This window comes from Sceloporus occidentalis, unplaced genomic scaffold (assembly GCF_023333645.1).
Source record: "Sceloporus occidentalis isolate IW3139 unplaced genomic scaffold, rSceOcc1.0.p SCAF_7, whole genome shotgun sequence".
Classification (NCBI taxonomy): Eukaryota; Metazoa; Chordata; class Lepidosauria; order Squamata; family Phrynosomatidae; genus Sceloporus; species Sceloporus occidentalis.
The window spans coordinates 71,669,514-71,696,141 of NW_028316987.1; the positions used below are offsets into that span (position 1 = coordinate 71,669,514).

The 26,628-nt window shown below is 39.8% G+C and overlaps 1 protein-coding gene across 3 annotated transcripts in view; it reads left to right on the plus strand.

Annotated features, from left to right (window-relative positions):
- The first annotated feature begins 3,069 nt into the window (after positions 1–3,069).
- Positions 3,070–26,628, plus strand: part of PTER (phosphotriesterase related) — a 91,346-nt gene continuing 67,787 nt past the window's right edge. For all 3 annotated transcript variants that reach the window (XR_016281951.1, XM_089533310.1, XM_089533308.1), the window contains exons 1-3: positions 3,070–3,125; positions 21,612–22,073; positions 25,383–25,648. Coding sequence is in view for 2 of the 3 variants with exons in the window: in XM_089533310.1 (XP_089389436.1) it covers positions 21,642–22,073; positions 25,383–25,648 (698 nt within the window). In the remaining variant the exon portion in view is untranslated. The remainder of the gene's footprint in view (positions 3,126–21,611; positions 22,074–25,382; positions 25,649–26,628) is intronic.

The following is a 26,628-nucleotide window of genomic DNA, read 5'->3' on the forward strand; positions in this document are numbered from 1 at the left end:
CACCTCAGCATTAGGAAGAACTTCCTGACAGTAACATCTGTTTGACAGTGGAACACATTCCCTTGGAGGCTTTGAAACAGAGCTTTTTTTTTAACAGAGGCAGGATGGCCATCTGTGGGTGTGCTTTGATTCTGTGTTCCTACATGTCAGGGGGATGGACTGGATGGCCCTTGTGGTCTCTTCCAACTCTGTGATTCTATGAGTGTTCACATAGAATTTGTACATATAAAATAATTTGTCTGAGGTATTATGACAAATTGTTAAATGGTGAGTCTAGAAAAAAATGGTTGATTCAATTGGTCTGTTCTATTTAGTTCTAGCAATTCATCCATTCTTCTTAAGAAACTTTCTGGAGTGGGCTGCTTGGCCTCTACTTTTGAGGACTTTTTACTTTTAATAGCAAAGAAATGCTTTCCCCAGTTGTTTATATCAAACCCGACAAAGTCCAGCCTGTTAAGTCCATAATTGTCTTTATGTCTTCTGTTTATGAGAATCACCCCATCCCAGTTACAGAGTTACAGAAAATACCACTGCATTCAAGAGGCATTCATTAACCTAAGAGTTAATTTTTGTTCTCATTAAATATCGCTTGTTGATCCCTTATTTTACGTTTTGCACAGAGACAACAGATTTTGCCTTGATTATCTTATTGTATAGTGTGTATCATAGAGTAAAAGGACTGGGCATAAATAGGGTGGGGGAGGCATTCAAGTCTTGAACACACAATCCAAATAAGATTGCAATCTTATTGCCCACTTTCTTGGAATAAGCCCCGTGAGACATACATAGGGATTGCACTGTGTTTCTTCACATGTGGTATTTCCTTCCACATGCAGAAAAAGTTCAGTTTTGGAGTAAGGAAAACAGTAGTGGAGTTGTGCACCCACTGCTTTAGAAGAAACTGACGTGGAAAGCAGTATAAAAATAAACCTGATTACTTTTCTTTTACTCATTTACTACTCAGTAAGGAAAAGCATCACATACAGTCTCTCATACTGTCAACACCAGGCTAATGTAGCCATTATTTTTGACAGGTCGGTCTGTGTCTCCCAGTGCTTCCACCCCCATATTGAATCTTAGTTGGGGGGGGGGGGGGAATATTTGAGCAAAGTGGTTGTGAAATGGCAGCCTTTAAGACAAGGGACTTCCATTTATGTTCCATGGAAAGGAAAACGTGGAGATTAGGAACATCCATTGTCTTCTCTGTGAAACAAGTGAAAAATGAGACTTTTTTGCCCTTCTGAATGATACATAACTAAAATGCAATCTGAAAATAAATCTGTTGAATACTATTCTTGCCAAATGCATGTGTTACCAGGAATATATGAAGGAGTAGAAGTCATACATAATGACTGCATTCCTATTAAGGCACCAGTTTTCTGGGAGTAAACCTCATTGAACTCAATTGGATTTATTTTTGAGGAGACATAAATAGGATTGAGCAGTATTAAGGCTACCATCCTAACTAAGCATTCTTTATTAGGCTGCAGCATATATTATACACACATATTTAAGAGTCACTTCCTCTGAATCCAATGGGGTGTTTTTATTAAACAGGAATATGGTAAATCCCCTTCTACAGTAGGGCATCTGCACAGTGGGTGATGCCAACCCAACCATTATGTAGAATAAGGCAGCAGTCAGCAAATCTGGGATGTAATAAAAAGGCTGCAAATTCTTATTTTCTTTTGTTATTGTCCTATTTTGTCTGCTGAGGATGGGGCAAAAGGCTTGTCTGCTTTATACGCCAAAATAATTTTTCCTCACTGTGCCAACCACTGGTATTTCTGCCATTTTTGTGTCATTTTATTATTTATCCTGCAAACTCACTGTGGCCTGGCAAAGCTAAACTCAAATACATGTTGAATCTTCTTTATCTCAGATTTTGGACTAAAAGTGTTTTGGATTTTGCAGTTTTTTAGATTTTGGAATATTTGCATAGACATAATGAGCTATCTTTGAAATGGGGCACAAGCCTAAACATGAAATTCATCTATGTTTCATATATACCTTATACACATAGTTTGAAGGTAATTTTATACACTATATTTCTAATAATTTTATGCATGAAACAAAGTTTGTGTACATTGAACCATCAGAATGCAAAAGTGTCACTTTCTCAGCCACTTATGTGGACAATTTTGGATTTGGAAACATTTCAGATTTTGGGGTTCCAGATAAGGGGGACTCAACCTATAATCAAAGATGTTATACCTAACCTTGATTTATTGGGGGATGCTCAGCGACTGAGCTATTCCAGGGTGTAGTTAGAGTAAAATGTGAGCATTGCCCATAAAACAAGAATCCAAACTGGATTATTTCAGCACTGTGGATACTGCCAGAGAGCACAATGAGGGCTGCATCCACACTGCAGAAACAATCTGGTTTGACACCACTTGAACTGCCTTGGCTCTGTGCTGTGGAGTTCTGCAAACTGTATTTTTTGTGAAACATTTAGCTTTCTCTGTCAGAGAACTCTGGTGCCACCACAAACTACAATTCCCAGAATTCCATAGCATTCAGCCATAGCACTTAAAGCGGTGTCAGACTGGATGATTTCTGCAATGCGGATACAGCCAATGAGCGCAACGAGGACACTAGAGAAACAATCCAGTTTGGCACCACTTGAACTGCCATGGCTCAGTCCTGTGGAGTTCTGCCAAGTGTATTTTTTGTGAGACATTTTCTGTCAGAGAGCTTAGTAGTCAAATGCACTCTTATCCTTTTCAAACCAGTGCTGTGGAATTCTGGGAAGTGTATTTTTTCGCGTAAGACATTTAGCTTCTTCTCTGTCAAGAGAGCTTGATAGTGCCACCACAAACATACAATTCCTACTAGAATCCCATAAACACTTGAAACCCTGGCACTTAAAGCGGTGTCAAAGTGGGTTATTATTCCTGCAGTGAGGCCTTAAAGCTGGGGAGGAGGCTTATTATTATCCCCACCTCCAAGGCCTCCTCCTCAGCCAGCTCCCTTATAGGCTAGGCCCAGGCGGGAGGCGGAGTTCAGGAGAAGGCAGTGGGGCCTCCTTTGCTCGGGTATAAAGTCTACAGTATTCTTATTGTGTCTGGAAGAAGCTGTGCTGCTGAGACTGTGTTCTCCCAAAGGAATAATAGCCTTGGAGGGTGAGCCTTGCTCAGGACACGAAGCGCGAGGGGAGACTGTGGGGCACCCTTCGCCTTCCTTCCCTCTCTGACTTCATATCAGAAACTAAACTAAACTAAACTGGGGCGCCATTTGCTTTCTAAACTAGTCCTAACGCGTTACTTTTCCCCCCTTTAGGAACGAGAGAGAGAGAGAGAAAGAGCTCGACGAAGGCTGCATCTGCGCTGCAGAAATAACCACCGCTTTGGCATTTGTTTGTTTATTTGTTTATTTTGGCATTGCCTCCCCCTCCAAGAAAAAACACACTGCAGAAATAATCCAGTTTGAAACCGCTTTAACTGCCCTGGCTCATTGCTAGGGAATCCTGGGGATTGTAGTTTATTGTGGCACCAGAGCTCGCTCTCTAACAGAGAAGGCTAAATGTCTCCCCAAACTACAGATCCCAGAATTCCCCAGCATTGAGCCAGGGCAGTTAAAGTGGCCTCAAACTGGATTATTTCTGCAGTGTGCTTTGGACCTTTTAACTGGCGTTGGCACAATGCTATGGAATTCTGGGAATGGTGGTTTATCGTGGCACCAGAGCAGAGCAAATCCAAAATGTTCCAAAATCCCAAATTGTCCACATGGGTGGCTGAGATAGTGACACTTTTGCTTTTGGATGGTTTCATTGCACGCAAACCTGAGCCACAAAAACTACCATTCCCAGAATGCCATGGTATGGAGCCATGGAAGTTAAAGCGGTGTCAAACTGGGTTATTCTCGCAGTGCAGATGCAGCTGAGGGACACCTGGGAAATGTTCTAGGATAATTGTTCAAATTTATAATAATAATAATAATAATAATAATGTATCAAATTGATCAAATAATTTATCAAATTTGGTAAATTAATACATTTTTATAATTTAATGAATTGTAAAAGATAGTTTATCAAAGCTGAGGAGAGCTATCCAATGTCTTCTTCCCTTTTCCTAGTCATGGAAAAATTGGTGGGATTGAAGGCTCTAACTGTCAATATGGTAGTGAGAAAATAGCAAGGTTTAGGAGTCAGCAAGTGCATCTACACCATAGAAATAATGTAGTTTGACACTATTTTAACTGCCTTGACTCCACCCTGCAGAATCCTGGGATTTGTAATTTTGTGAGGCACTAGCAGAGGAGGCTAAAGACCTTGTAGAACTACAAATCCCAGGATTCCAGGAGCTACAGCACCACATTATTTCTACAGTGTAGATGCACCCAGCATCACAGTAAACACTGGCTTGTACTTCTCTTTTATATCAGGATAATTAATCTGGAATTAATAATAGTCATAGTCCTGCATTTACAAAACAACAACGATATATAGGCAGTAATAACAGTAAGAATGTTTATTCATGTTGGCCGTGTAGCAAAGTACAATAACATCCAAAATCCACAAAACAGTGATACTTTTATGGGGCCAGCCAAGGTTGGCAATTTGGTAATTTAAAGCTGTAGAAGTAGTTCCTCAAAAATGTAATTGGAATTTCTTCTATGCTCATAATACTTTGAAAGAGGGTCAGTTTGGATTTGTTTTTTTAAATCACATTACCTATCGTGTCCAAAAGGTTGATTAAACTAGGTAAGTAGTTCACACTGAGCAACTGCATTTAAGCAGCAGGTGAATGTGGATAAACAGAAGCTAAGAGGTAATTTATTTTGGAGTACCACTTGGCAAAATGAGTAGCTCTGTTTTCCTGCCAAGTGGTGAAGGGACATAACTATTATGTTTAGACCTGGTCAAAACTCCGGGGAAGCAGTGGAGTGGTAAGAGTCTTCAGTACATAATAGAGCATTGCAGATAAGCGCCAAGTAATAGACTGGTAACTTACCTCCTGACAAATGGTTACCTATCTAGAACATTAATTTTGACCATTGCATTGTTCAGCCACTTTAAGGTAGAGTGTGAATTTTAATTTGTTGTTGTGTGCCTTCAAGTCATTTCCCACATAGTGCAACCCTAAGGCCATAATCACAGGTTGTTCTTGGCAAGATTTGTTTATAGAGAGTTTGCTTTTGCTTTTCAGGGAGCAATGCTTAAATGCCCGTACTGCAGCCACAAAGTTGTGAGTTCGATCCCAGGCAGGGTTCTAAGTTCCACTCAGCCTTCCATCCTTTTGTAGGTCACTAAAATGAGTAGCCAGCTTGTTAGGGGCAATTGGCTTAGGGGGTACTAGTTTACTGATAAGCGGTATAAAGATGTGCTTGCTATTGCTATTGCTGTTACTATTTCCTCTGAGGGTGAGAGAATGTGACTTGCTGAAAGTCACCCAGTGGGTGGGTTTCCATGGCCATGTATGGATTCAGGCTCTGGTCTCCAGAGTAGTAGTCCAGCACTCAATTCACTATGCCATGCATAGTTGCTTTCATTGAAATGTTTACAGTGGTCCCTCCACATTCAGTGGGGTTTGGGGCACAGGGCCTCTGTGAAAGTAGAAAAACACAAATAAAAAAATACCTTTTTTATCTGCGAAAACACTAGGAATCTCTAGGTACTCCAGCACAAATCTGGTCAACAACTATCAGAAGTTGACCACAGAATTGCTCTGGAGGACCTAAGAATGCCTAGAAAAGTGTTTTATAATCTAGGTCCTCCAGTGCAACCTTTGGTGGACATATTGACCACAGATTCACACTGGAAGATCTAGAGATTTCTAGATAGAACATACTAATCAAATCTGCAAAAGTCAAAGCCGTAAATGTGGAAGGCCAACTGTATTTTCCACTTTTGCTGTGTGGTATGGTTCCATTATACAAGCAAGAATCTTTTTATCCTGTATGATGGAGACTGGAATGCAGTGAAGATTTGGATTTTTGGGTCCTACTTGCAATCCTAGGAACATTACTACAAGGAATGCATATATGCCTTCCCCTTTGTCTTCTGAGGTGTAGGGAAAATGTGCATACTATGGATGAAGCTTGGCAGTGATATAATATGTTACAAGAGTGGGTTGTATAATCTTTCAAGTAGAGTTAAATCTGAACAAATAACTTGGACTTTAGTCGCTTGGACATCTGATGGATCTATTTGTTCTTTTTTTCCTGTTCCAATTCCATGCCTTTTCTTTTTGCCCTATTTCTCACATGACAATAGCAACACATAGGGTGTTGCTATGTGTTGCATAGGTAAAAATAGGTACCGATTGCATAGGTAAAACCAGGATGGTTTTAGGATGGTTCACAATATGTTGCCACTGTATGGTCTTGCCAGCATCAGTGGATATTTGTACATGCTTTGGATTGTCTATTGTAGCAGACTTTTGCTGGATGTGGTGAGTCAGAGTTCAGCTTTTATAGTTCAGTAAAGTAGATGGCATTTGATAAATAGTAGCTGCCACTTACTACAGCACCTTGGTTGGCCTGGAATAGATAACTACCTTTCTGTCTTGGAAAGCAGTGATGCTAGAAGGCCAGGCAAGTGTTGTCACAAAATGCAGGATTTGGTAGCTGAATTATGGACACACTCTGAGTCACATGAAGATGAATGGTAGCATGATGAACATAGCTGCCGGCAATTATTAATGATTTGGTAAATACATATCCATATGTCAACAACATGTTGTGCGTCAGGACCAAATGTTTCCGTTCTAGGTAGTACTTCTTCTGTTTCAGGCACAGTAAGAGTTGGAGATGTAGATAAATTGAAAAGTTACAGTTTTGACTTCTTGATTGAATGGTGCCCTTGTGAATAACATTGGAAAACAGGTGCCTTGACTAGACTAGATATCTAGCATTGTCACCTATGCCCGTATAGATACCTAGGCTTATACAATCAACATTGTGGTTGCTAACTGCCTTCAAGTCAACCCTATGGATGAGACATCTCCAAGATCCCCTATCCTCCGCTGATCTGCTTAGGTCCTGCAGAGTAATGCTCCTGACCTCCCTGATTGAGTTTATTCATCTGGTGTGTTGTCTTCCTCGCTTTCTACTGCCTTCGACCTTTCCTAGCATTATTGTTTTTCCCCAATAATTCATGCCTTCTCATGATATGGCCAAAGTATGACAGCCTCAGTTTGATCATCTTGGCTTCCAAAGAGGTTTCAGGCCTTATTTCTTCTAGGACCAATTTGCTTGTCTTTTTAGCTGTCCATGGAATCCTTATCACTCTTCTCCACTTCTCAATATGTTATGATAAAAGATTTTACCATTGTATATCAGGAATGAATTCACTACAAGCACAATATGAGAAACGTTAGATTGGAGCTGAAAATCCATAATTATACCTTTTTAATGTTTTCTATATGTGTACCATAGCCTAATGGCAAAAACACTTGTATATGTAAAGGCCCTGCGAGTTTTGAAGTTTCTGAAATTGGAGGCAGAAATGGGCCATTTGATTGTTTCTCCTGTTGTTTGCAGTATGAGGACTGTAACAGTGTTAACAAACAAGTGCAAGCAAAACATACTTGGCTTCAAAGACAGTGTAAAATATACTGTGCTTAAGGCAGTGATGTAGAATATTTGGAAATCCTAAGATTAAATAATGAAGGAGCTTTCATTTGTGAGAAAGGCTTGTGGGGGGAGAGGTTTGATTCATCTGTTGTAATACGCAAGGGGCAGTTCTCTGCCTCATGAAGCATACAGTTTGAGGAGGTTAGTTGCATTTTCCATGTTTGTAGAGATGACTAATATACTTATGATTTTATTGAAATGTTAGTGATTATGTTAACTTTACTGTTGGATATGTTGTACAACTAAAAAAAAATCCCTAATTAAATGATAAGGCCTAAATCCAACCCTGTTTGAGTAGACCCATTGAACAGGTGGAACTGAACTATTGACACAACACATTCTCTTAATTCAGTTGGAATTAACTGTTGGATGTAAGGCAAAATATTTTTATATTCAGATATGGAAAGATTTCATAGCATACTTCATCACTAAAGTCTTGATACACCTAAATAAAAATTCTATCAGGCTCTTTTATTTCTTTCACCTGAAGCCACTTGTCTGATCCTCTTCAACTTTTTGTCCTAAAAGATGGCTGATTTTAATGATTAAGTGGATATGTTTAGTGATTGGAGAAGCAAACCTTATAATATACATATTTGCCTTTTCCTGTCAGGTATTTTGGGCTTGTTGTTTTAAAAGCATTAGATAAATGTCAGTGGCCATTATGAACACCCTTCCCTGCATTACAAGATTTAACAGACACAAAATTCTCTATACTGTCATTACTGTCACAATCACTTCTGTTGTCATAATTAGAGGTGGCAACAGTGGCATTCAAATGTTTAATTACATTTTGTAAAGGTGACCAGAACTAACTCATTAAATCAGTGGCTAACACAATAGAAACAAAGATTATTGCTTCTGACCACAGTTAGAAGGAGAAATAGCAGTAGTCATGAGGTCTGTTAGACATGTAGGATCCAGGGTTAGCAATATATTGGAAAGAAGAACAATACTAAAAGTTTTTTCATTCTGTATGCATTCCATGGTGTGACTGAATAGATATTGTAAGTGAGACTATTTCATAGGGCAGTTAGTTATGATACCACTCTGTTCTGCTTTGGTAATAGTACCACTCTATTCTGCTTTGGTCAAGCCTCACCTGGAATACTGTGTTCAGTTCTGGGCACCACAGTTCAAAAAGGATGTTGAAAAGCTGGAACGTGTCTAGAGAAGGGCAACCAAAATGGTGAAAGGCCCTATGAGGAGCAACTTAGGGAGCTGGGTATGTTTAGCCTGGAGAAGAGAAGGTTAAGAGGCGATATGATAGTCCTGTTTAAATATTTAAAAGGGTGTCAATTCGAGGATTGAGCAAAGCTTGTTTTCTGCTGCTCCAGAGAATAGGACCCGGAAGAATGGATGCAAGCTACAGGAAAAGGGATTCCAGCTCAACATCAGGAGGAACTTCCTGACAGTGAGAACTGTTTGACAGTGGAACGCATTCCCTCGGAAAGTGGCGGAGTCTCCATCTTTAGAAGTTTTTAAACAAGTTGGATGGCCATCTGTCAGGGGTGCTTTGATTGTGAGTTCCTGCTTGGCAGGGTTTGGACTGGATGGCCCTTGTGGTCTCTTCCAACTCTATGGGCCCATTCCCACTTAAATTTACATTGGTTTGTGAATCATGTTGATACCGAGTCTCAGAATCGATCGAAGCTGATGCATACTTCCCACCATGGAAGTGAATTATGTCCAGAATTCATGTAGTTCCTGCTAGTGGGAATGAGTGTCTTTGTGCCGCAGCTGGGGGGGACCAAGTTTACCAGGCTCCAAGAGGATGAAGGGTTGGCTGCAAGAAGGAGGGTCTGGTCCTGGCCCCAGGCTGCCCTGTCGGCCAAAGGGTCACAGAGGAGGAGCACGGAGGACTCAGATTACTGGCGGAGGGGGCTTCGGGGGGCTGGTGCCGGGGTGAGCCTGCGTGGGAGCAGACCATGGGGGTTCCTGCCATCCCCTGCTTGTGGGGCTCCCAGCAGCCACACCAGCCTGGCCCAGAGAGGCTACCCAGTGCCTGACTCCTCGGTGGCAGAGGGGAAAGCGTGGGAAGAGGAGCAGGTGGTGAGAAAGGAAGAGGAGGAGAAGAGGCATCGCAACCACCGGGGATGGAGGGAGGAAGGGGGAGAGGAGCCAGGAAGAAAACGCCTGCCTGGAAGGAACCTGGAGGAGCGGGCAAGGCTGAGCAAACTGAGCAGCCCCTACTTTTCTTAGGTGGCCTACGGGCCGCCTATGTCCTCCACGACCACAGCGGCCCCGAAGCTGGGGCCCTGAAAGCGGGGCCGTGCTCTGCCGGGTGAGGGCTTGCGAGGCCAAGGGAGCCCAGATCACCACCCTCAACTTCGGCGGGCTGAACTTTGGCAAGATGCAAGTCAGATCTGTCATTCCTACTGAATCTATTTTTTTCAAAAGAATAGCCAAAAAATGTGTCTAAAAAGAGCGGGGTTTTTGCATTTGTCTCACTTCAAAGCGAATCCAAATGATCCCATTCGCATCTGAAACTGTTTCCAATGGGTATGAGGCACATAGAAAGCAATCAGCAAGTCACTTCAGATTATAGTGGGAATGACTTCTATGATTCTGTGATACTGAGATCATATCTTTTAGCTTATTGAGGGGATGACCTTCCTCCCATTTGACGCACCTATCCTAAGGTTCCAGAACCTAACCTAACCAAAGAGCAAGCAGTTAACAAGCCAAAGCATTTTTTCTTAACAAAATTAAGCAACAGTCTAGACTCTAACTCCTTACATATTCTAGTGGGTCTTCCAAATCCCTATCCTGCTGTGAATTCTGATAGATTTACATCACTACTAATTTTGTTGTTGTGTGCCTTCAAGTCCTTTCCATCTTATGGCAATCCTAACGTTGAACCTATCATGTGATTTTCTTGGCAAGATTTGTGCAGAGGGAGTTTGCCAGTGATTTCTTCTGAGGCTGAGAGAGCATGACTCGCTCAAAGTTGCCCGGTAAGTTTTCATGGCCAAGCAGGATTTGAATCCTGGACCTCACTGACAAGTCCCTACAAAAGGAATGTGATCTTACCTTTCTGGCTGAAAAAAAAGTTGTTGGTAAGGCCAAACTACTGTCTTTGTAAACATCTTTTGTGTGCTCAAGAATGAAAACTTTCTGAAAATCAGTCCCCAAAAGATTGGGAATAGGTGAAAGACTTTGGAGTCATAAAAATGGGTTTCAGGGATGGCTCCTGAAATAGCCCTTTTCTACAGCAGCAAAGCTAACACTCTTCAGCAATAACAAAAGCCAGAGGTGATTAAAACATCTTTACTAGGCTCACCAAAATCTTATAAAATTGGAGTACAGTGACACAAGCTTTCAAGCCATATGTTTCTATTGTTTCTTTAAAATGTTAACGTATTTCACTCCTGTAGACATGTCTTTTGCTTGCCAAAAAAATTAACCTATTTGTAAATATTCAAACTTGTGGTGTTTTTTTTAAAATAAAGCCAAGAAGAAGTAATTTAGAGTTGTAAAATTTCTTATTGCATGACCACTCCATGTTTTCTTTTCCTATCTAATATACTGATGTGTATGGTTTTGTTTTCTATGTGAAATTTCTACTGATTAAGGGAGGGGGAAGTTTTTATTAAATGCTAGTGAGCTGTCTTATTTTAAATGCCACTAAAATATTTACCACTATCTCTAAGAATACAAATCCTTAACCACGATACAATACCTTGCATATTTTAGTTTTTTGTGTGACTGTATAAATAACATTGCAATAGTACACCATGGGGAATTGAGGGCAACACATCTTTCCAAGGAGCAAACGGGGGTACCCCCCCACCCAAATGTAACGAATAGCTACCAAGATATGCCTGCAACTCCATATTTAGAATCACAGCAATCTGGATTTAACATTGTTATAATTCTGTATTCCATTTACAACAAAATACATTTTTAATGCACCTCTGTAGAGAGTCTGTGCTGTTTTAATAACATTAAAATGTGCTTGCCAAGTCAAAATGACTGCAGAGACTGTGTATGTGATTATTATAGTCTAGCAATAAGAGATTAGCATAGGAAATCAACTCAGGGAGAGTGTTCCTTACAAAAGCATTATAATGACTCAGGGTCCATATCCAAACTACTCTGTTTGCACAAATCTTATTCAGTATAGCGCTGTTTGTGATGCAGCAGTATCTTGAAGAGCAATTCAAATGTCATTTTTCTATACTGAAATGAATATGCGTGTTTGCTAATCCAGCACAATCTATCTAATCTGCTATCTGCTTGTGGGTCATAGTCTGGGTTATGTTGGTTGATAGTTCTGAAACTTGTCCATGGTTATCCCTAGTGCATTTTCACATTGAAGAAATTTGCCAGGAAAACCCCATGATAGGTTCACCTTTTGAAGGCTCACAACAACAAACATCAGAGTGATAAATGCTGACTTAAAGTATTATCAAATTAACCTAATAGCAAAATATGGCAGTGCTTTCCTTTGTTCTCAATAGTTAGAGCTTTTGCACTGGAAGTATTTTAAATAGGGTCCCATGTGATAGCAGGAAAGTGTGCAGAGAACAATCCAAAATGGTGGTAAGCTTGCCACAAAGTTTCCAAAATAGACTGCCTTAGGACAAGATTGTCTATTTGTTAAAATGTTTATATCCCCCTCCCATAGCCAAGGATCTTGGTTTAAACAAATTTAAAATAGTAAGAATAATTTAAATGAGACTAAAAACATATGGAATCTTTTCACAAGTTAAAGCAGTTTAAAATGAGTTGAAACAATTTAAGTCAATTTAAAATCATGCACATTTGGTTAGGAACATGTAGTAGTTGCTTTTAGGGGGCTGTAGATTGCATGTTTATTTCCTTGTTGCCCCATAATGAAGGGTCTAATTTTAGAAGCTAGAACCAAATCAGTACTAGAATTTCAGATACGTGACTTGAAAAATTATTGCTATTGTGTACCTTCAAATCATTTCTGACTTATGGCGACCCTAGGGCAAACCTATCACAGGGTTTTATTGGCAAGATTTGTTCAGAGTAGGTTTGCCATTGTCTTCCCCTGAGGATGAGAGAGTGTGATGTGCCCAAGATCATCCAGTGGGTTTCATGGCCAAGCTGGGAATTGAACCCTAGTCTCCAGAATTGTAATCCAACACTCAAACCACTTTGCCATGTTGGCTCGCCTTGAAAAATATCCTGTTGTAAAATCTACAGCCAAAGGAGGAGGATTTTCTCTGACAGGGACTTTGCATTTTGAGCGTTTTATTAAAGTATTCCATCCACTAATTAATACTACACAATTTCGCTTCAGTAGGTTATTTTAAAAAACATACTGTTATACCTAAAATGTCACTTTCTCTTACCTAAGCAGGAACTAGTATGTTTAGTTTGGAGCAAGAGACAGATCTGAATTACAGTCAGCTTTTTATATTTGTGAAATGGGGGTCAGATATTGCCTCTTTGTCCAGGAATGCCAAGTATATTCTGTAACTTGAGGTATTTATCAGTGAGTAATTCAGTTGGTGTTTGGTCTCTGTCTTGATATTCTGAACTGGAGACCTCATGGTCATAAAATCTTGCCCAGTTTTTAGACTTTTGTGTTGTTTTCCGTATCCCATGTCTTTTGTACCACCTTGCCTGATAAAGGGTTCTGGAGAAAGTGTATTCTTTTATGACTTTTTGATTGAATTTGTTATATATGAAGTGGAGCAGGATGAGGACCAAAGACAGAAATCAGTGTTCTTCTTCGTGGTCTCTGCGAAGCACAGAAATGGGTTATTCTGCGCCTGCGCAGCATTTCGAGATCCTACTGGAATCGCTAGGGAAGACTTTTTCGTGGTAGCTCCACCCACCCTCTATATAGGCAGGATGTCTTCCCGGCCTTTCTCAGTTCCTTTTGTCCGCCGCATGAGCAGCTTAGGAACCTTGCTTAGAATCGCTCCTTCCTTAGCTTTCTCTTTCATTTCCTGCATTTGTTCTGACTTTGTTTGACTCAGACTACTCTTTGGATTGTGATTTGGACTTGGTTTTGGACTCTGATTAATGGTAACACTCGGACTTCTTGACAATTCTTTCTCTTCATCCCTTGGCTTTGGTTGAAAGATGTCTGCACACTCTTTTAAAAAGTGCATTGAATGTGGAACAAACATCCTGGCACTCGATGGACACTCCTTATGCCTCCTCTGCCTGGGCAAGGGCCACGTCCCTGCTTCCTGCCCTCACTGCATGGCCTTCACTCTGTGGGCCAGGAAGAATAGGGAGGTGCGCCTTAGATCCATGCTCTACACACAAATTTTGAAGCCTCCCTCCACCTCTAGAACCTCTGGCAAGGCTGCAGCCGCCAAGGGCAAGCTCCCATCTCTGGCCTCAGGGGTCCTTGCCAAGGCTACTGCTGTCGAGGGCACTACCCCTTTGTCTCTTCCGAGGGTCCCTGCCAAGGCTACTGCTGCTGAGGGCAAACCCTCTCTGGAAGTTTCTGGGTCACCAACCCCAGAAAAATGGAGGTCTACGGTCCAGGATGTGGCTGGCCACCCATCCTCACCGAAGAGGAAGAAGTCCTCAGACTCCAAACCGGAGAAGAGAAAGCCCAAATCTCGGGACAAGTCCAAGGACTCATTCCATCACTCGGGAAACAAGTCCCATCCCTGTCAACCAAGTCTGGCCTCTGCTGCTCCGTCCCGACCTCCTGACCCTTCACAACAGTCGGGTTCGCCATCCTGACGTGGACACTCTCCGTCTCATGCCGTGGAGGATTCAGCCTTGACTCAGCTCTCGGTACCGGTACGAGAAATCATCCTGGCTTCTCGAAAGCCTTCCACCCAGCACTCCTACACCCTTAAGTGGGCTAAATTTTTGACTTTTCTGTCCTCAGTGGGACTCACCTCATCAGAAGTCAATGTCTCCATTGTTTTGGACTTCCTCCACCACCTCTCAGCATCTGGACTTTCCATTTCGTCCTTAAAATGCTACCTCGCATCCATTTGTGCCCACTACCAATTCTCCGGCCGCCTATCATTCTTCACTGACCTGCTCATGAAGAAATTCTTCAGGGGCTTTGCCAACCTGAGACCGCCAGCAGCGATCCCTATCCCCACTTGGGACCGCCAGCTCGTCTTGGCAGCACTCACTACCTCACCTTTTGAACCTCTGGCTTCCTGTGACCTCAGGCTCCTCACCTGGAAGACAGCCTTCTTGGTAGCCATCACCTCAGCACAGTGGGCCAGTGAACTCTGTGCCCTCTGTACAGACTCTCCGTACTTGAAATTTTTTAAGGACAACTTGTCCTCTGTCCGGACATTTCCTTTCTACCAAAGGTCGTGTCCATCTTTCATCTCAGTCAAGACATCATTCTCCCAATGCTAGCCCCGAATCCGACCACTGGCACCGAGCGCTGGCTCCACGTTTTTGATGTCAGATGAGCAATAGCCTTCTACCTCGACAGGACTGCGTCCTCTCGTCGTTTCCCCAGACTTTTTGTCTGCTATTCCAACCCAAAATGGGGCTTCCAGTCACACCTCAACGTTTCTCCAAATGGGTGACTTCCACAATCCTCCTGTTTTATGAGATTTTGGGGAAGACTCTGCCTGCTCGAATTCGAGCCCATTCTACCAGGGCAGTATCTTCATGTTTAGCCTTCCTCTCTGGAATTCCCTTGGAGGACATTTGCAAGGCTGCAGTATGGTCACAACCTCTAACCTTTATCAAGCACTACAGACTTGATACCAGACACCGATGTGAAGCAGCCTTTGGCAGAGCTGTTCTCCTTTCCGGAATGCACTAAGGTTAGTTGGCACCTGTCAAATAACTGACAATCACACTGTTTTTCTGGTTTAATAATTTATTTATTGCCAGGACACTCCCTCCTCCACAGAGGAACAAGCTTGCCAGTCTAACCCATTTGTGTGCTTTGCAGAGACCAAGAAAAAGAAGGACAGGTTGCTTACCTGCAACTGTAGTTCTTGGAATGGTTGTCTGCGAAACCGCACAAATCCCTCCCATCCTCCCCTCTGTTGTGTCCTTCTCTCTTCCTTGTCTGCTCTTACCGCAGACCTTTTGGAACTGAGAAAGGGCGGGAAAACATCCTGCCTATATAGAGGGTGGGCAGAGCTACTGCCAAATAGCCTTCCCCAGCAATTCCAGTACGATCTGGAAATGCTGTGCAGGCGCAGAATAACCCATTTGTGTGGATTCGCAGATGACCACTCGAAGAATTACAGTTACAGGTAAATGACCTATTCTTCAGAACAGATGATGTACTGGAAGGTTTCTAGCTTGGGTTTTACCATTTACTCAAGTTTATGTTTTTTTAAAAAATGAACTTATTTTAAAAATAATTCTATATGAATTATTTTGGGGCACCTGTAAAAGCTGGGTTATTAAATATTAATGGCATAAACCATCTACAGAAGATAGTGTGAATCATCCCAAATTGAAATGGCCTAGGGCAGACATTGATTTGATAGTTATAAGGAACTAGAAGAAACAGTATGTGGAAATATACTAGCATTTTTGCACAGTTGGTTTCTGTAAAGCTACTGTAATATACTGTATTCATGGTATCACCACTCCAAGCCCTTAAGGGAAACTGTAGTGAATTTTCTAGGATGGTAAGTAATAGTTCCACCAACAGAATGCTTCTATTAGCATTGAAATACTTCTTCTGTGTCTTTCCTGCTAGCACATTGTTAATACATCCAAAAAATATGAATATGAAATTAAGAAAGGCCATATGCTGACTACTAGCAAAGGAATGTTTCATATTTTATTGCTGCATTTGTGTTGATTTTGTCAAGCATTGACCACAATATCAAGTACATGCTTTTAGTAGCTGTGAAATTCTTATAGCTAAGTTGTACTAACCTTTACATTACTTTACATTATTAAGTATTACATTACTAAATACTTGCAAATTTAAATATTAAATGCCTGCAATGCAATAAGGCAATGTGACAAAAACCATATCAGGACTTAGCTGGCTCATGCAAATGTCAGTTGAGAGGAGCCAGCTTCAAGTGCTATGCTTCACCTGGAAAGCAGCCTGCACATGGCTTCTCTGCAGCTATTTCTCATGACTGATCCTCGCCTCTCCATAGGTTGAAGGATATGGGATTGAGGCAAAGGAAGTGGGCACCAAAATCAATACAGTCTGGTTAAGGATCATGAATCTTGCTCTGGTGAGTGGGATCTGGGTCAGCTGATTAATAAAAGAAGGATAGCATTTTCTTTTTTCTTGCATGAGTGTGTAACTCATATCTGTACTTAATTTCCTTTTATTTCACAGAGATACCACCTCATACTGTGGACCTCCTTTCAGATATGTTTAGACAAAACAGCAGCTGCTACTTGCTCAATTGTGCCATTTTGGATATGCCATGTGGGAGAAGCAGGGGCTTGTAACTTGGAGGAGAGGACGTTGACTCAGTTTTCCTTGTAATGGAGGAGAGGGTATTGGCTCACAAATTAAAGTCATGAACTGCACAAAATTGGCAGAGTTTTAAAAGGTATTTTCTGAGCAACAGTACTGGCCCACATGCAGTAATCTGGGGGCACTTTTGTGAAATGCAAAACCAATTAATTATTTTGATTAATTGGTTTTTATTTTTTAGGTAGATAGAGTGCTAATTAGGCTAGCCTTCTGAAAAAGTATGACAAAACGTAACTGTGCACTACGAGGTATGTCATTGTTTTCAGTTTGTCTAAATAAAGTATCGCTGTTTCAGCCCTAGGAGCTCTGTGCAACTACAAATGTACAAATGTAGTTGATAAAGAAATGAGTTGATATCAGAAAGAAGATTTAGTCTAGAAAATTGAATTAAATGTAAAAAAAGGTTTGCTTTAGTAAATTACACTGTTGGGTAACAAGTTTATAACATCAGTGTTCATAAGTGTATTTGTGCTGTGGTTTTTTTTAAAATTAGAGTTGATAAGGAGTGATGCCAAAGAATTTTATGTTGTCAACATAGTTTAGTGTAGGATTTAAAATGTCTTTAGTAGTCCAGTTAGTGTTTGTTTGAAAATGAAGATGTCTCTTTTAAATAAGTAAAGCAATCAATTTTATGCAGTTGTATTAGTTCTTTTCTCTTCCTGGACTATAAGCATCAGTTGAATCATTGAACCTTTCCCAGAACTGGAGGTTGCTCTGACAGAAGACTGGCTCTCATGAAAAGTAGTCAATTAATAGCAGAGTCAGAGAACTTGAATTTAATCAAAAGGAACTGTGGCTGCACATGAAAAACATTCTGCACTTAATGAGAAATCCCCTCAGAAATCTTATGCATGTTTTGTGATTTCACCAGTGTTAATAAACTGTAGTCCACCCTAGCAAAATGTATATTACTTCACCTTCAGCAAACAGTTTAACACTTTAAGCTGTATACTGTAATTTCACTTTCGCACTATCCATTTAGTGATATTTTACTTTAGAAGAAGAGTGCACTAATGCTATGGTTTTGTTTTTTCCTTTCCTTCCTGAATAAAGCAGTATTTTCATATTCACACATAATGTTGTAGTTCTACATAAGACAGGAATTCAGGGACATACTGGTATATCTTCTTCCACAAAACAGCTCAGACAGTCACTGTCCACTGTGTGACATGACCTCTTCTTGCTTCTCTGCGGGTGCTTTATTTTTATAGTAGCATGTTGTGAGTAGGTCATCCTTTAGGGTGCCAGTCTGGTGTTTTGTTCATCTCTTCAGAGCTAGAAATGGGCTCTAGGGCATTTTGCCCTTTTGACTTTTAACGTATCTGTTGTGTTCAAACAAGAAAGGGGAAACACTGAAAATCTGCTTTGAGGGCTTTTTACCAGTAACAAACCAATGTTTATGGTATTATGTGCTAACAGGCAGACAGGAAGGGCCTCTGTTTAATCAATAATGTATGCTCCAGTTAGTCCTGTCCTCTGGACATCATTAAACATGTATTTTGTTTCATAACTGATGATTTTGGCTGACTGGAGTTTATAACTACATATCCCCCAGCCTTTGCATTTACCATCAGGCAGATCTGAAATGAACTAGTCAGTCAGCTATGTTTAGTGTTAATTTGGAAAGTAAACTTAAAAATGAATGAGAGTTTGAGTTAATTATAAATGGTAGAAATAGCAGGTTTGCAAAAGTGCTCTTTGTACTTTCGACCATGGTCTGACAACAGTTATAACTCTGCTTTGTTAAATGTTGTAGCGTGCTCTGTGCCTAAGGTTTAGGGGAACTTACCAGCAGACATAACTTTCTATATAAGATATCAAACAAATCATACAAATTCTTTTTGAAAACTGCAGATTAATATGTCTTTGAATGGTAGCTAATAATGTTAATTGGCAGTTAAGCAAAATGAATCAGTCAGTGCAACTGATCAAACGAGCACAGATCTAGCAACATGGCGCTTGGGTTCTGCTGAAAAAGCTGCACCAGATTCTATCTTGTTTTTAGATTCAATGCAGAGTGATAGTTTTGATTTAGAGATTGCAGTCTTATACATGTTAACTAGGAGTGAGTCCCATTGAAATGATTAGGGCTTAGTAGGACCTTTGGAGTTCTTTAAACACAGGCTAAATGGGCATTTTTCAAGAGTACTTTAGTTGTGGTGCCTTCAAACCTTAAGATTCTGTGGTTATATATATATAAAGATATAGCTAGAGTGGTGTAGTGTTTTAAGCATTGGGCTACAACTGTGCAGACCAGGGTTTGACTCCCTGTTTGGCCATGGAAGCCCACTGGGTGACCTTGGGCAAGTCATACTCTCTCAGCCTTGGAGGAAGGCAAAGGCAAGCGCCCTCTGAACAAATCTTGCCCGGAAAATTCTGTGATAAGGTTTGCTTTAGGGTTGCTATAAGGCAGAAACTACCTGAAGGCACCCAACAACAATATAGGGATTGCACTGATAAAAGACTGAAATAACCCAGAGCCAGGGCATCTGGAGGACAATGCATGAGCCCTTCTTTTTGCTCCAGTTATAAGCAAGAGGCTCTCCTCTAGGTGCTAATGTGTTTTGAAGTAAGTCAGGCTGATTAAAGAGAAAGTTTTTGTTATGGGTAGCAAGGGCATTTTCCACAGGGATGCCTGCATAAGACTACAATTTCTATAATTTATAATGCAGTCCTATATTTGTCTACTCAGAAACAAACCCCACAAACTGAAAGGATAAGTGTTTATAGGATTGCAACTTCATCCTATAAGTAAAGACTGTGTAATTCTCCTACTGCTTTTGGTATAATTTTAGTAAAGTTTCCTATTCAATCTCAATAGGTTGAATTCAAGTGTCATGCTTAGAGTAGAGTCACTGACACCAGTGTGACAAGTAAATCATTATGACAAATCAAAGTATTGTTGATTTCAGTAGATCAACTCTAAGCATGATGGATTTAAGACAGTGTTATGAAAAGAAGTTGATGGAACAATGAGATGAAAAGATGTGAATAGAAGCCAGAGTGAATGGGGCCTTTTCCCTCTTTGATTTGGGGCACAAGTGTCCATATGATAGTAGCAAAAGATTAAGGTCCACCCCACAATCTTTTTATGCAGTGTTAGATCACCTGTCACTTGCTTCTGTGTAAAAAGAAGGGAACAGTTGTAGCGGCATTCTATGTATTAAAAGTAATGTTTATTGGGATTGCAGTTCCCTAGAACCCTGTGAGACTTTATTCCAAGTAAGCATATGTAGGTTGTTCATGGCAGATGTTAGTAATAGATGAAGTGTAAAGATAGCAACATTTTTAGCTTGTGGCTTAAAAAGTCAACAAAATTGGTAGCAAATAGGGGGTATGGAATCTATTTTTAAAAAAAAAAAAAAACAACAACTACAGTATACAGTGCTAGTAATTTTAAAAGAAAGCTCTACTCTTTCTATACTTCTGTACTAAATTTCAATATTAAATAATACAGTTGGCCCTTCTTATACACAGATTTTTTTATACACGGATTCAAGCATACATGGTTTGAAAATGTTCAAAAAAAGTATACATTTCAAATATCTAACCTTGATTTTCCATTTTTTATAAGGGACACCATTTTGCTATGTCGTTATATTTAATGGGACTTGAGCATACACGGATTTTGTTATACACGGGGGATCTTGGAACCAACCTCCAGCATATAACAAGGGTCCACTGTACTACATTATTTTGTATTCGTTTGTATAATGTAAGGTGAGCCTCACATGGCACACTAAAGGAGGCCCATACTCAGGTCCAAAACACTCTGCAGAAATAATCCAGTTTGAAACTGATTTAACTGCCCTGGCTCAATGCTAGGGAATTCTGGGAACTGTGGTTTTGTGAAACATTTAGCCTTCTCTGTCAGAGAGTTGTGGTGCCACAATAAACTACAATTTCCAGGATTCCCTAGCATTGACCACTGATCAGTCAAAGCAGTCTCAAACTGGATTATTTCTGCAATGTGGTTTGGACCACTGTTTTCAGAATGGTTTATGCAAAACACCACTGTGTAAAGTCACTTATTTTCTATAATTTGTTGCATTTCTAACATCCAACTTGCATAGATATCTGTATTCTGTCCTAAAAGCTATACCATCAGTCTTGGAGGAGCCTCTGGTATGGAGTGAAAATCCAATCTTTAGCATTCTCCTCTAGCCTCCTTTGTTACTTCTGCCCATTTTGTTTTTCTAAATTGGATAGATTCCACCCCCACCCCTTTTCATTTCTGCCTAACTGCGTTCTTGACATAATGACGTCTTCATGTATTCTTTCCTTTTCTTGGAGATTGAGGTTTTCTGTTGGTCTGTCATCCATTCTTGTATTCCCAGTGTCTCTGTCCTGTAGTACCATTTCCATGTGGGCATTTCTGCTATTAAACAATACTAAAATCATGGTTTTTCTTTTCTCTCTTTAATATGAATTAGGCTGTACATTTGATTCAATGCTTGCTCAATCATTTCATTGCATACCACAGATTACACAGCTTCTTTAATTATAATCATTTAGCAAAAATTTATGTATGGAACTGGTATTTCCTTCTGAAGCGGCCGTGTTAAATTTGTTTAGTCTGCTCTTTAATGTGAGGAGCCAAATTAGTACTGGGGTTTTAAATATCTTTTCTGTATTTTTTTTTCTTTAGAATATATTTTTTCAGAATAAAAAGGAGGAAATGTTTTCACCGAAAGGTAAAGTTCAGACTGTGTTGGGCCTTATAGAGCCTAGCCAGCTTGGTTCAACTTTGACTCATGAACACTTGACAATGAACTTCAGTTGCTGTTACAGCCCTCCTCCTTCAGGGCAGGAAGCACTGTCTGAAAAACCCATTGAGATGAAGAACTTGTTTTGGCTTAAGCAGAATCCCTACAGCCATAAAGAGAACCTCCTCCTGTGTCAAGAGATAGATGCTGTGAGGGAGGAACTGTTGCATTACAAGGCAGCAGGTGGTGGGGCCATAGTGGAAAATACGACCACTGGGATCATGCGAGATATGAAGACCTTGAAGCAGCTTGCAGAGGAAACTGGAATCCATATTATTGCTGGAGCGGGTTTTTATGTGGATGCCACCCATTCTCCTGAGACACGAGCTATGTCTGTGGAGCAGGTAAGGTACAAGAATGTACTGAAATCTGAGCACTCCCTCTTAATTTCTGAGTAATCAAAATACCATACTTGGATTTAAATGTTATTAAAATCCTCAACACTGAGTGTGTGTGTGTTTAATAGTAGGATAGATTAGAATAATATTTATTGCTTTAGACCTTGGATCATAGCAGATTAAAATCAATAACAAAGTGTATATTAAAAAATACATCAGTGTTCAGAGTTAATTGAATAATTAAAAGTAGTAAAATTAGGAATATACATGTACTGCTTATAAAACCTAATACTGCTAATGGAGGAGAAATAACATGTATGTGTCAGTATACGTTTCTAATCTTTTTGGAATTTTTTTGAAATAGAATCCACATACATTTTTCTTCATTTGGCAGAATAGCAGAATAGGTGCAACTTTACCAGTGGAATTATTCTACTGTGGGCAAAAAGGCTTTCCAGGATGTTTGCATGAGAAAGCATGCAACGTGTTGTTCTGTTAGCACGAGGCCCTGCCTGATCATTTTCACAAAGAAAGCTACGGAACTAAATTACACAAGGAATTGGACAAGACGCATGTGCTGTGCAAATTCTTTCGATTGGTTCTACGACAACAGTTTGTGGAACAGCACTGCCACAATAATTTCTCTTCAGGCCATTCTTTTTTCTACCCAAAATTAAATGTAGAACTGTATTTCAGGTATAAAACAGATTAATGATCATGTCTTTGCAGGAAAAATATTGGCTATTTTAGTTCTGAGAAGTGTATTAAGATTGATCTGTGTGTGGTTTACATGCCTTTTCACATGCAGAGGTTTCGTCTATAGGAAATGCTTTACACAAATACAAAATGCTTTCCAGTCAGTCTTTAACTTCAGAAGATCCTGGAACTTTGCTACATAGCACTCTGACGTATATGAAGATTATATATTTTATTGTTAAGAAAAGAAGATTGTTTCCATACCCCACCCCTACATGACTATAATGTACTTAGTTCATTCTGTTCATCCTTGAAATAGCATTATTAGCATTCCGGTGTCTGTGGATCACAATAGTGATAAATTTAATTATGGTCCAAAGCAGAAATAATCTACTTTGAGACCGCATTAACTGCTTTGCCTAAGTGCTAGGGAATTCTGGGATTTGTAGTTTACGGTGGCTCCAGAGCTTTCTGACAGAGAAGGCTAAATGTCTCATAAAACTACAATTCCCAGAATTCCCTAATATTGAGCCAGGGCATTTAAAGCGGTCTCAAAATGTACCGGTATTATTTCTGCAGTCTGTTTTGGACCTATGTCCAAAATTTGATAGTAAGTAGAATATCAAAATGCATAAAGAACTTTTTTATTCATTAATTTCAGAAAGCTAAAAAAATTTTACTTAAAAAATTTGAGATTTTTCATGGAACATTACGACTGCTGGAGCAAAATATCCCACATTTATCCATGTCTATCAAGACAACACATTGAAAATTCCATTAAAAACCATAAGCTAAATCAGTACAGTGGGGGGGGGATGCTTTGAGAACAGAAGTTATCCTAAACTTAAAAAGAAAATGGAGAAGCATTGTTGCTTGGATATGGATAGATTATTCTGAAATTCCCAACCTACCAAAGAATTTGCATTAACCCTTTTCATTCAGAGTTACTATGAGGTACTGGCAGACACTATTTTTTTCTTCAAATAAAGACCATATTTTTTTGTATTCCAGCTACAACAAATCAATGTTAGTTCAGTTTCTTCAAACAGACTCTAATGTCTTACTTGCTTACTTTGGCCTATAAATTGAGCAAGCACTCATTGGGGGTTTTGTGTGTATGGTGCTGCTTACTTTTATCATTGCTTTATTGTACTTTGTGGTTTCTCAATTTTCCACTGTGCCTTGGGAGGTTTTAACCTGAAAAATGGTTTATAAATCTTTTGAATAAGTAACTCATTTGATGAAGAGAAAGTGTATATGTGGAGATATTTAACGACTATGAAGAAACAAGCACAGGTATATAGAGCCCCTGTTGCTGAAATACAGGTCTGCTGGCTGAAAGTGATGCTATTAAGTGCTATGAAAAGAAGGTTGGAAAAAAAATAGATTCAAAGGCTTATGTAAAATCTAGCCATGAAAAACCAGTTAGTTAGAACTTCAAGTTTAGATCAGTAAGAATGACTAGGAGATCTTACTTGTCTTCAGGAAATTTAAAGCATCTTGTGCCTACTGTGACCACTTGCTAGAATGAAAACATTAATATATCTGTGGATGTATCTAGAATCAATATTTTGCATTTAGCAATATTCACCCTACTATCCTGAACAAATCTGAACTCAGATTTTGAAAGATAGGCAAAAACCGGCTTGAATATCTTTACCCTTGGATGGGAAACTGTTAGGGAATGACAGGGTTCTTCAAATAGGGGCTATGAAAGCCTGAAGATCCCTGCCAGTCTAGCCACTGAACTAGATGGATCAGTGGTCTGACTCACGTGGCAAACTCCTATACTCCTAAATTAATCTTTTAGCCAATTTTAGGGAGGAAAATTGCATCTGGATAGTTCAGGTATTTACTTGATTTGGGCACATAGAAAACATGATGACTTATTCATCTTAATTTCAAAAAACACGACAAAATGGAACTTGCTTTCACTCAAAGAGAATGGACTGTATTAGTGGTATTTTTGTTTCAGATTGTCCAATAGGTATATTGCATTTTAACATGCTGTTATACTTCATCCTATATGTTTCCCAAAACTGTCACACTACCACCTTCCCTTGATACATAACATACTTTACAAATAGTCCATATATGTGGAGTAGTGTGGAGTTTGACACTTTGTTAAGACTGCTGGGAGGAAGCAACAGCAAGATCTCATCCCCCCCCCCCTTCTCCAAATTAGGGCTCAACTGTGAGGGAAGAAATACCAAAGTATTGAGAGTTTTCAGTTCTTTTTGTTTTGATTTTACCTGCATATTTCCAGATCCAAATCCAAACTCTTTCCTGAAATATTTTGGGTTTCTCTCACTCCTTCCTTTTCTTCTTCCTCTTTCTTCTCCCACTGATCACATGTCATATGTGTAACATTTCAGAAATTTTCACCAAATTCACATCGTGTGGCTCTCTAAAATAACCTTAGTTTGAACAGGAACAGAACCTGAGTGTTTTTTCTTGTCTTTCCTGTATTGATTTACTTAAGCTTTGATACTATGCATTGCAAAAACATCTCTAATAATAATAATAATAATAATTATTATTATTATTATTATTATTTATTTATTTATTTGTATACCGCCCTATGGCAAACCAATCAAAATAACATTCCTTTTTTCCTAGCTGACAGAAGTTATCATTAATGAAGTTATCAATGGAGCAGATGGAACCAACATCAAGTGTGGTGTAATTGGAGAAATTGGCTGCTCTTGGCCTCTGACAGAGAGTGAAAACAAAGTTGTTCAGGCAACAGCGCATGCCCAGTCCCAGCTTGGCTGCCCTGTCATCATCCATCCTGGCAGGCATAGTGATTCACCTTTCCAGATCGTTCGGGTTTTTCAGGAAGCTGGGGGTGATGTCTCAAAAACTGTCATGTCTCATATGGATAGGTAAGTGAGCTTAGCATTTTTTTAGCAATGTTATTGCTACAGCAGGAAGTTCTGTTATGTTTCCATCCTGCTAGATCAAATTGGTGAAGCCACTGACATAGCCTCTCAAAACTTTCAGGCTGGCATCCTTGCACTGAGCCATTTATTTCTGCTAAGGTCTAAAATACAGATATGTCAACCTAAATTGTTTTCAGTGACTCCTTGTTCTGGATCCCTGTTTGGGCACCTAAATAAAATCATGTTTTCCCCATTCATTTGGGAAAATCTAGTCTAATTTATTTCATAACTCTAGGAGAGGATTATTTCTTTGAGATATCAGGCCATACATTAGTGCTTAACTTTATAAAACTGCACAAATTGTAAACATCTATGTCATTCCAGGTGTATTGAGTGTGGCTATCAGGTTTTTACAGTCAGCCCTCCATATCCATGGATATTTTATCCACTGATTCAAGCATCCACAATTTGAAATTATCTTAAAAATATAAAAATTCCACAAAGCAACCCTTGATTTTGTCATTTTATATAAGGAACGCCAACTTACTATGCCATTGTATATAACAGGACTTGAATACCCACAAATTTTGGTATCTGTGGGGAGTCCTGGAACCAAACCCCAGTGGATACCAAGGGCCCGCTGTTTATCTCTTCGGTTACTTTTCCAAACTTCTCTATGCCTTTATCACATACCCCTTTATACCAGCTGTATATGTGCATACAGAAACACAAATACTGGAATATTGCTTCACTCTGGCTCCAATTCTCTTTTCTCCCTGACACTTGGCTTTCAGTTACTTAATTGTGACTGTGTATTTTTCTCCATTCAGTGTTCCATAGAGGTCTCATCACATGCTCTGCAACTCAGAGACATTGATTGGGCATAGAATCTCTCATTGCCAATAAGATTTTAATTGTTTTCACATGTACCCATCCTTGCTAATGCACCACATCTCCCTAAGGGACCTTTACTATGGTAATTT